General features: G+C 40.9%; 1 protein-coding gene across 1 annotated transcript in view; it reads left to right on the top strand.

Annotated features, from left to right (window-relative positions):
• Positions 1-2,063: 2,063 nt before the first annotated feature.
• Positions 2,064-11,774, top strand: part of NCF1 (neutrophil cytosolic factor 1) — a 47,333-nt gene continuing 37,622 nt past the window's right edge. The window contains exons 1-3 of the mRNA XM_073670540.1: positions 2,064-2,205; positions 5,074-5,154; positions 8,860-8,935. Coding sequence (XP_073526641.1) covers positions 2,134-2,205; positions 5,074-5,154; positions 8,860-8,935 — 229 coding nt within the window. The 5' untranslated portion in view covers positions 2,064-2,133. The remainder of the gene's footprint in view (positions 2,206-5,073; positions 5,155-8,859; positions 8,936-11,774) is intronic.

Genomic DNA, 11,774 nt, shown 5'->3' with positions numbered 1-11,774 from the left:
AAAAAAATAAAAAGTGTGGTTTAGATCATGTACAATCAACTTTTGGCACAGAGTGAATTAGTAATTTTTTATATTTAGCAAAGTAAAAATCATTCCCCATTGTTTAAATACTCCTAAAAGATTATTATACTTTAATTGTAATTATAACTTAAGTAACATATCCAGTTTAAAACTACGATGAATATCTCAACTTAAATCGGCACTCACAGTCTTGGCACTAACCACTTCACTTGGCAACTCCAAAGACTCCATGGTATTCACTCTCTTACTGGGATTCAGCCTTTGCTACAGGTTCCCATGGAATTTCTCCACAAAGTAACTGCTGGTCAATGGACTAAGATGGGAGAAGAACAAGTATAAGTGGATTAGAATTTAGAACCAGTGAGATGAGGACAGTAACAAAATCAAAACTCACATTGTAGGAAGGAGACAGCTAAGTTCAGGAGGCCAGGCGCTGAAGTCATCAAACAGTACAAGAGTCAAATACAGAAAAAAAGGAACAGCTAAAAAAAATGTGAAACAAACCCGGGTCAGATACAGAGGTCAATCCAATAACAAGCAAACTAGATAGTATACCAGTACAATAACTGGTACAAGTAGGGAGTTACATAGAGTTATTAAAAGGGTGCTGTGCACCCCCATTAGCTATTCAACTCATCTGGTTATTGGTCTGCTGATAGGCACCAGTGATTTGCCAGCTAGCTGACCAACAGTATTACTAAAAATCTACAATTTTTAAAGGAATACTCTCAAGAAGAAAAATTCCTTTTCAATGGCAGTCAAATTCTCTAAAATCAACTAGGTCCATTAAGAGAGGAGAGTCCGGAGATGGAAACTACTCCTCCTAAAGAGGTTGTCCACTACTCAGGCAACCCCTTCCCAATCACTATGTTTCCGCAAAGTAAAATAATAACAGCTGTAATCACCTCCTATAGGTGCTGTTCCAGAGGTGTCAGCACTGGCTCTACTGGGAGTCTCTTGACATTGTTATGTTACGCTATCCCTGTGGCCAATCAACAGCTGCTTCACACTCTCCTTGTCACAGTTCCACCCCTCACTGTGTCTGGGATGCAGTTACTGACAGCTCAGCCATCCAATCTTGTACAGGGGCGTGCAATAGCTGTCAGTGTGATGACTGACAGCTCGATTGTCCAATCGGAGACTGGGAGGCACTGGCTATCTTCAGGTGTTCATTATCTCAGTTGAATGCCTGGCTACTTAAATTAGCTATTTCCCCCAGATCTCTGCCAGACATACATTCAACTAGTGTGGTTTGTTCTCTGTGCCTTGAGTTCTGTTTATTGATCTTCTGTTGCCTGACCTTGGACCTTGTTCTGACCATCCGTCTGTTTAACCCCTTCTACTCTGATCTGCTTTCCTCCTGGTATTCTGATCTATGGAACGTTACCTGACTACGCCTTTGCCTCTTCCCTCTGCTTATAACGTACCCTCCTGGCTTTGACTTCGGACTCCTTGACTATCCCGTCTTACGGCCTGGCCGTGAAAAGTGACTCAGCGTCACACTCCTCCTTTGGATAAATGCTCTGACTTCCTCCGAATGTCAGCTACGTCTAAAGGAGGGAAGAGTGAAGCGGCTGCTGATTGGCTGTAGAGATCACGTGGCATAATAATGTCACGTGATCCCCAGAAGAGCCAGTGCCAACACCGCTGGAACATTGCCCACACTGGAGGTGATTATAGGTGTTATTATTTTACTTGGGGGAAACAGAGATTGAGAAGGGGTTGTCCAACTAATGGACAACTCCTTTAATGTTTCATAACAGAACATATGGTCGGTTCAGTGTAAAGGGTTTAACTTGACAAACATGCTTTTTCTGAGCCCAGTACTTTATTGTTCTATACCTAATGAAATAGTCCTGAAAGTTGCCAAAATGGTCCCTATCATGTACAGTTTTCATCCGTTTTGAACTTTCTTTATACCAGGAACTTACTTTGTAAAGGAATAATGGAACTTAAGGCCAACCAATTGGTGCTGATCCCAGCTGCATGTTGTCTCCACCCTGCTGTATATAGAGGAACTGTTGCAGTTTTAGTGTTTTACTCTTATAGTGAAGTTTGTGACTCTCACATCTGTGAAGCAACTCAGCATCACTCTACTGAACGGATTGTACAATGGCAGAGCCTTACATTAGGCATGTTCAGCTTCTTGGCTTTGAGAAAAGATTCTCTCCCAGTCAGCATTATGTAAGTAAAGATATTTTATGACTAAATTCATAATGTGACATACCCATATTATAGTTCAATATTATTAATTCAATATATTTCTGTTAATTTACAATATAATTTTTTTTTTGTCTGAAAAAGTCTATCACTTATTTTCTTCACAGAACAGAAGGAAAAATAATATTTCGATAGTAGCGTATATGCCAATGAGGCTATTGCGTTTAGGTCAGGACACCAGCGGCCGGTGTTGATATTTCAGTTCTTACTCGGATCGTGAATGTTTACCTTGAAGTTAACCCTTTCACGTCAAGTATTCCTCAATAATAATATACCATGTTATATCTTGATGCTTATATATTTTTAAAAAAAATACCAACCTGTCACGTTGCCAAAATACCTTTAAACGCAAACAATTATATTTCTATATAGTTTGTGGCTAAAAGTCTAACTCTTAGACACACAACACCTCCAAAAAATAAAAGCTCAAGATATGCAGTCTACATGTCACCTTTGCCAATATTTCAACACAATATCATGAAAAAGATGACAAGGTAAACCTGTTTTAAAAAAAAACACAAAAAAGAAAACAGGAATTAAACATCTTGAAGAGTAAGTGTACCCTCAAATTCTGTATATTTCCTGAAATAAACAACCTAAGCCTCACCTAGTAATTTACAGTAATGAACACCCTAATGCAACTTTATGACACATAAAGTGTCATAACTTTAATTGTCTTAAATAAAAGCTCTCATGTTGCCCATATCAACCAATCACAGCACAGCTTTTAATTTTTAAAAAGAATAGAGAATGAAAGCCCTGATGGGATTTGTTGCGATTGGCATTAAAAACAGTTTTTCTTTTAAACACTACCTATTGGGATTCTGCTGAAAATTCCATCAAAGTTTCTGACTAAAAAGACCATTATCAGAAAAAAACTTCAAAATTGTAGAACTGCTTGGTTTTAAAGTAAAAATTTAGGCATAACAATATGAATAAGTAAGGATTATTATATAAGCAGCACCTGATTTATTCCTGACTTTTGTACATCTCATGAAGATAGAAAATCAATATAAAATACAAGAAAATGGTTATATTTCGGGTTTCTTTTTTTTTTTATTAGATAATTACAATACATTCCTGGCAAACATGTATGTTCAGAATTATTTTAAGCAGTTAAAGGGTATGTGCACACACGTTGTGTTTTGCTGCGTATTTGCAGCAGATTTTTATGTAAATTTTCAGCTACGTCTGGAAGTACCAGCTAAGTCTATGAGAAACCAGAATTCACTGTTCCCACATGTTGCTTTTTTGTTTGCTGCGTATTGTCAGTGATTAGAAAAACGCTGAAAGAAGTGACATGTCACTTCTTTCAGCATTTTTCCAGCTTTTTTTCAGCCATAGGAAGTAATGGGGGGATGAAAAAACGCTACAAATACGCAGCAAAAACACACACCAAAAAACGCACCTGCGTATTCTGCTGCGTATTTGCAGCGATTTTGATGGAAACATAGAATGGGAGTCTTTTTTTTCACAGAACTTTATGTGCATTACTAAATAGAGACAGAAGGACAGTGAAAAAAATGCTGCAAATACGCAGCAAAAAAGCAACAAAAAACGCAGCTATACCTGCATTTTTGACGCAGTTAATCTCCTGCCAGAAAAAAGTTATCAGCAGATTTCGCGCAGATTTTGGTGCAGAAAACTTGAAGAAAAAACACAACATGTGTGCACTTACCCAAACTCTGATAATTCCTTAAAGGTAACCTGTCAAGTGAAAAAATGCTTTTAACCTGCAGATATTGGGTTAATTTACAGGTTAAGGCTGGTTTCACACATCCGTATATTTCTGGTACCGGAGATATCCGTGTCCCGTGTGTACGTGTGTGGCAACCGTGTGCCGCTTGTGTGCCGCATCGGGACTTATTCTCCCCAGCTCCTCGGCATCAGCGGTACCGCGAGAGACATCCGGACAGGTGAGTATATGGATTTTATTGTTTTATTCTTATTCTTAGATAGGGACACTGCGGGAGCAGATACTACTACTCTTATCATTGTCCCTGCTGGTGCTGATCGCAGCGCCAGCAGGGAACCATGTTGAGGGCAGTGTTCAGCACCTGGCGCTTGGGAACAGCGCTAACTGTAGTGCTGATTCCCAGGCGCTGGTACGTGTCACATTGATGACACACGGATGTCATCCGTGTGGGACGTTTTGCGGACTATGCATCCGCAAAAAAATGGACATGTTGGAACACGGTCCGTGGAAACACACTGACATGTGCACAGACCCATAGATTTGAATGGGTCTACATGTGTCAGTGTCTCCAGTACGTGTGTAAACTGTCACCACACGTACTGGAAACACTGACATGTGAAAGACCCCTAACAGAGTTCTGAACCTGCCCGGCACCTGCACTTTGTGCCTTGCTGCCGGGAGGAAATTAACTTTATTCCCCCAAGGCAGCATTCAGTAACGGGGACAGCCCCGGTCCAGTAACCGCTGTATGTATAGAGAGTGGCAGCTGGAACCGTGCTCCTGGCACTGACTGGCAGCAAAACCTAATGTTGAACTGCAGTTTGAAAGTGCCAGGGGTGCAAATACAGCTGCCACTCTCAATACACAGAGCAGTGACTGAACCCGCACCAGCACCACTCCTATAACAGAAGAGGAATAAAGTTAATTTCATGCTGGCAGCTGGGCTCAAATTACGGGGATGGGTAGGTTCGGAAAACTATTAACCTACAGATTAACCCCATATCTGCAGGTTAACTGTGTTTTTTCACATGACATGCTCGCTTTAAACAAGCTAATAATGACAGTGGCTATAATGTTATGCAAAGTATGACAATAAATGTTCTCATTTGGTACTGTTGTTTGGTTTCTTTTACTAGGTTTACATGTTCATGGTTAAATGGCAGGATCTTACAGAGAAGCTTGTGTATAGAAAATATACAGACATTTATGAATTTCATGTAAGTTTGTTCATTTATTTTACTAAATGATAGAGAGTTGAGTCTATAAACATTCATTCACACTCACAATGCATCTATTAGCTATACAACTGAAAAGCTGAAGGTTAAATGTTATGACGTATGTTCTATTATTCAAAAGTAAATATGATGGTAGCAGTAATAGATAAGTTAACAGAAATGATGTTAGTAATCATAGATTGGATCATTAGTACTAAAGAAAAAATGTTCTTTTGACTGTTTCTAATAACTGGAGTACAATTTCAAACCCTAATTTAAGTGATATTGTTTTATTGTATTTACAGTGGCTTGTGAAAGTATTCACCCCCTTGGCTTTTTACCTATTTTGTTATATTACAACCTGTGTTTAAATATTTTTGTAATCCCATTTGTGCGTGATACATCAGCACTAAATAGTCTAAGTTGGTGAAGTGGAAAAATATAGGCATAAATTACATTTGAGGGATCAAATAACTAAAAATTGTCATGTGCATATGTATTCACCCCTTTTGCTATGAAGTCCCTAAAAATTTCTGGTGCAAGCAATTCCCTTCATAAGGCACATGCTTAGTGAAAGGAACTCCACCTGTGTGCAATCTAAGTGTCGAATGGTCTGTCAGTATATACACACCTTTTCTGAAAGGCCACAGAGGCCACAACACCATTAAGCAAGAGGCACCACTAACCAAACACCATGAAGACCAGCGAGATATCCAAACTAGTCAAAAATTGTAAAGCTTGTTTTGAGTTTGCCAAAAGACAAGTGGGAGACTCCCCAAAGGTATGGAGGAAGATGCTGTGGTCAGATGAGACCAAAATTAAACTTTTTGGCCACCAAGGAAAATGCTATGTCTGAAGCCAAACCAACAACAGCTTATCACCCCAAGAACACCATCCCCACAGTGAAATATGTTGGTGGCAGCTTCATGTTGTGGGGATGTTTTTTGGCAGGAGGGACAGTGAAAATGGTCTGATTCGAGGGGAAGATGGATGGTGTGAAATACAGGGATATTCTTGAGCAGAATCTGTTTCAGTCTGTCAGCAATTTGAGACTGGGACGGAGGTTCACCTTCCAACAAGACAATGACCCAAAGCATACTGCTAAAGCAACACTCGAGTGGTTCAAGGGGAAACGTGTAAATGTTTTGGAGTGGCCTAGTCAAGGCCCAGACTTTAATCCAATTGAGAATCTGTAGCCAGAATTGAAGATTTCTGTTCACCAGCATAAACCATCTTATTTGAAGGAGCTGGTGCAGTTTTACCTTGAGGAATGGGCAAAAATCCCAGAGGCAAGAAGTGGAAAGCTCATAGAGACTTATCCAAAGCGACTTGCAGCTGTAATTGCTGCAAAAGGAGGCTCTACAAAGTACTGACTTTAGGGGGTGAATTGTTATGTACATTGAAGCTTTCAGTTATTTTGTCTTATTTGTTGTTTGCTTCACAATAAAAATAAAACCAAATCTTCACAGTTGTAGGCATGTTCTTTACATAAACTAATGCAAACCCTAAAAAAAAAAAAATGAAATTCCAGGTTGTGTAGTAAAACACAAAAAATGCCAAGGGGGTGAATACTTTCGCAAGCCACTGTATCTGTACAAACAGAAATCTATCTGCTCCAACGTCACACATCAGTGTAGTTATATACTGCTAAGGTCTATTTACACTGCACAGTTATTGTGAAGGAGTGCTTCTGTGAATGCTTGTTTCATGATAATTGTTTACAATAAACAGGCTGCCAATCACCCAGTGAATTTCAGGGTGAAATTAACTTTTGTACTGCATAAAAGATCATTGTTCTCATTAGTGCTGCTGAGAACAATTGCAGCCTATGCACACTGAAAGTTCTATTACAGATCATTCTGCTTGTATCTGAACCATGGTCTTCTTTTGTAAAAAATGATATTAAAGCAGCACTCCCATTATTTTTTTTTATTCCCTAAACCAGTGTAAATGTCAGTGTACTATAGTATAAGTGCATTAGTATACTCACTGCCCCTGTCTTCTGCAGTTTCCAGCACCATTCTGGCCTTCTTCTGAGTCACGTGATGGCTCTTCCGACTCTGTGTGAGCGACTTCCAACCCACACATAGACCCTAGTTTATCCTGATGAGCCATCATGTGAATCAGAAGAGGACCACAGTGGTTCTGGACTTCGGAGAATATATCGATCAGTGAGTATAGTAACATATTTACACTACACTAATATTTGCACAGGTTTATGGAATGAAAAAAATAACAGAAGTGCGTAGTTAAACAACTGCCGGGTCTATAAATATTTACCGATCGGCGATTGTTTAACGCTGCTATATCGGGTGATGTAAATGCACCTCATGTGTCTCGTTGTCTGTGCCACATTCTACATATTGTATTCAACACTGAACCAGGTAGACAAATACTAACACCTGATTTATTAGAGGTATTGCCTTGGGTGCTAGACATCTTCAACCCCCATTGCCAAAAAGTTGGGACGCTGTGTAAAATGTAAAGAAAACAAGAATGCAATGATATGGAAATCTCTTCTAGGTATTTTATTCAGAACAGAAACATAAAACACAGATCAGGAGATGATGGTTAGACATTTTTCTATTTCATTAAAAAAAATTAACTCATTTAGAAATTGATGCCTGCAACACATCTTAAAAAAGTTAGGAGAGAGCTAATAAAGGGCTGAAAAAGTGGTTCTCATGAAAAAACAGGTTAAGGCTGTATGCTCACGATGCAGATGTAATGCGTTTCCGAGGCGGCATTTCCGCTGCGGAAATGCATTAAAATCGCTTGTTAAGGTGTCTGCCATGCTTCCTAATGATAATCCTCATGTGCTGTGCACATGCTGCGGAAATTTCCGCTGCGTATTATCATTGCGGAAAAATCCGCAGCACACCCAATTTGGGCGCGATTTCAATGACTTGCATTGAACCGCATAACACCCGCATGTATACATGTCCACATGCGGATATTATGCGGTTCAATGCGCGGATGGTACTTGGGTTGGGAGAAGAGGAGACTCTCATCTGACCCGGGTACCATCGTACCTGCAAGTTAAAAAAGAATTATAAACTAAAAAAAAATATTCATACACACCTCTCCGGCAAACCCCGGTCTCCTCCCAGTGGCGTCCTCTCTCCTCGGCGGCCCGCAACGTACTGGCAGGACCTGCAGTGACGTCATTTAGTCAGCTGATGGTCATGCGACCATCACCTGACCGCTGATGTCAGCGGTTGCGTGACCATCAGCTGACTAAATGACGTCACCGCAGGTCCTTTCAATTCCTATTTCTCACCTTTATAGGTCAGGCACGTGCAGCCTTAATCCGCCTGTGTTAGAATACCACAAATAGAGAGAAACCTATTGGGAATACATTCTGGACCACTCTGTTATTTATTATGTTTACTTATATAGCACCATCATATTCTGCAGCACTTTACAGACATTATCATTACTGTCCATGTTGGTACTCACAATCAAAATTTCCTATTAGTATGTTTTTGGCGCATTGGAGGGAACCCACACAAACATGGGGAGAACACACAACTTTTGGTCTTGGTGGGACTTGAACCCAGGAACCCAGAGCTGCAAAGCAACAGCGCTTACCACTGAGCCACCATGCTGCCCATAACAATCTATGTAAATATTGCTCATCTGAAAAATCATACATAAGCCATAATTTTCCAAAATTTATATAACAAGTTTTTTTTTTTGCATTTCTAGAAAGCATTGAAGGAAATGTTTCCTATTGAATCTGGAGAAATTAACAAAGAACACAGAACAATTCCTCACTTACCAGGTATATATATGTCATATTGAAAAAGTGATCAGCATATGTGACTTGTGCAAAATGTGATCAATTTTCCTGAAATAGTAAATTCCAGTGATTGAAAAGAATGGGAGTTATTTATCACAGCAGTTGCCTCTAGTTTATTGGCGTGATAGCATTGACAAACAAAACAAAGCATGTGCGTGCCAAATCTGCGTTCCTTATTCTCAAATCTATATATCATAACAACATAACAAGAAAACAAATGAAAAAAGAGTGGGATGTTATTTTTTCATCTCATGACATCTTATAGCAACCACACGATCACAAACACTTCCTCTAATGCAGACAGATATTTATACAGTTAAAACCAGGAAAATGTTCATCATTACTACGTATAACGCCAATAGAGGATATGCAGATGCCCACTGATAGCATTAGGATTGACATGTAATTTATAGAAGGTATTATTTGATTGTGGGCTCTTCTAAAATATCTCATCTAAAATATCTCATACACCTCATACAATTTAAGATCATTGGGTTTTTTAACACTGTTTTCTACTCTTTCTCTATTTCTCCTCTTAGAAATCTGTGAATAAATTGACTACTGGGTGGCACAATTCCCCCTTTTAAGGGGGTGTGTCCCTAACTTGTCTGAAACTGTAAGGCCGTGTGCACACGTTCAGTATTTGGTGAGTTTTTTACATCAGTATTAGTAAGCCAAAATCAGGAGTGGGTGATAAATACAGAAGTGGTGACGTGTTTCTATTATACTTTTCATCTGATTGTTCCACTCCTGGTTTTGGATTACAAATACTGATATAAAATACTGACCAAATACTGAACGTGTGAACGTGGCCTTAGTTGGACAATGTCCGAGAGTGAAGGGAAACACGCCCAAGTGATAACACCCATCTGTCAATTTATTCATACATTATTAGTGGTGGTAACAGAGAAATGGAAAAGCACAAAGTTTAACAATAAGATATTTCAGTATTGTTATAATATGTTGACTAAAATTATAGAACTGACTAGCAAGGTTGCAAACTTGACTTTTTTTTTCTGGACAACTTATCAAAAAGTCATGGACAGACAATATATTCACAGACACTGGAAAATTATAATAAATCAGAATGAATATAAGTGATGTAAGTGTACAGTCTATAATTCTGATATGAAGACATTGGCTGTATTCACTGTAAACTGTAAAATTATGATAATTACAGTGAAAATTATCTGCATAATGTTTTTCAACTTAAAAATAATCACTGATGCCTTAAATTTTTTTTCACGGACAGGGCAAAAAGTGCCCAATTGTTACGAACTGTCCAGGAATTTGACAGTTGGCAACCTTGCCGGCTAGTCAAGTTTTTTGGGGATTTCCGATTGATACTGACTGTGGGAACACCTGAAAGGAACCCCTCACATTGTACATGCAGTCTGATCTGTGGACAGCGTAGTATGAGGAAGGAAAACCTCAGCAGAATAATATATAGATTAGCTGGAAATATTCAGTATAACCTGTATTTTATTCATTGAAATCCCTGATGTTTGTGTACATGAGTCCAGTGGAGGTCCTACTGACTGACTGACAACCATCTTTGCATACACAGCAGGCAGGCACGACTGTCAATCACTGAGTAGGACCGCCCACTGGACTCATGTGCATACAAATACAAGGGATTTCAATGAATAAAATGCAAGTTTTACTGAAAATTTTCCCTCAAAAATATATATCAATCTGATCAGCTTTTCCTGCTCTCTAACATCCTCCTGGCAGATTAGATACCATTTTCAACATGAGAGGTTCCCTTTCAAAGGATATGCAGTGTGGCACCCCAGGGGTCTGGTTTTCCACAGTAATGTAATGTTATGTCTGAGAGCAGGTGGGAGGTCCTTTGGTCAGGGATCCTGTGCATGCCACACCTCCTGCCCAGTCTTGGGAGGGGAAGAACTTCCCCTGTATAAACCCGGGGCTGAGGCAGGGTGAGTCAGACAAGTGGAGTAGAGACAAGAAGCAGCATAGGAAACAGCAGAGTTACAAGGAGTCAGGGGCTGGCAGCTGCAGAGCTCGCCCTGACTAAGAAGACTTCTTTCCGGACCCGGAGTCCGAGGCTGTGGGGACTAACTCCTACCCAGCAGCAGAATCCGTCAGGCAGGGGATTTCAGGTCCTCTGGCCCAGAAGCCCGAAGGCACGGTCACACGCGTGGGACCAGCACCGCCATCGTGGAGCGGAAGCCATTAGAAGGCCCCGAGTCACCGGCCATACGGGTGAGCACCACACGGTACACTCAGGGACGTGGGCTACTTACATCAGCTTCTAGCAAGGTAGCCAGAAGAGTACAGTCAGTTTGGGAGGCCTACAACTACGCCTGGCCAGGGGAGATCCCATCTGCTCAAGGACTGACCAGGCCCCGTTCGCTAGCAAGTACTCCGGGAGGGTCTATCGTTGTTACCAGTAAAGACCCTGAACTACACCGTACCGTCTCTGAGTGGTTCCTGCTACCCCCATCATCCACGTCGGCTGCCCTGAGACCATACCCCTCCCGTTGGGGGTTATACTATCACGCTGCATAATCCTACCATCGGCCTCAGCGGTCTGCCCCGCAGCAGCAGCTCCCTGGCTGCACTCAACGGGTGGCGTAGTCATCAACTATTTACTACTAGTAGACTGCCGTCCAGTTTGACTCCCTGGGCACGGACCGGGTCACCGCCACGAGACTACAACCCTCCACGGATCCGGCTCCGGGTAAGCCCCCGCGTGCGCACCGCAGCGCGACACAGGCCCAGGGGCGCGTCAATTTTGGCGTAGTCGGCAGGATTTCGTGCCCGCAACCACCGGGTACTGCGTGCCTGAAAAGCAAAG

This window comes from Phyllobates terribilis, unplaced genomic scaffold, assembly GCF_046119375.1.
Source record: "Phyllobates terribilis strain yellow unplaced genomic scaffold, ASM4611937v1 Scaffold_2__4_contigs__length_985480577, whole genome shotgun sequence".
NCBI lineage: Eukaryota > Metazoa > Chordata > Amphibia > Anura > Dendrobatidae > Phyllobates > Phyllobates terribilis.
Note: the sequence above shows the minus strand (reverse complement) of the source record. Positions and strands in the feature narration are given on the sequence as shown.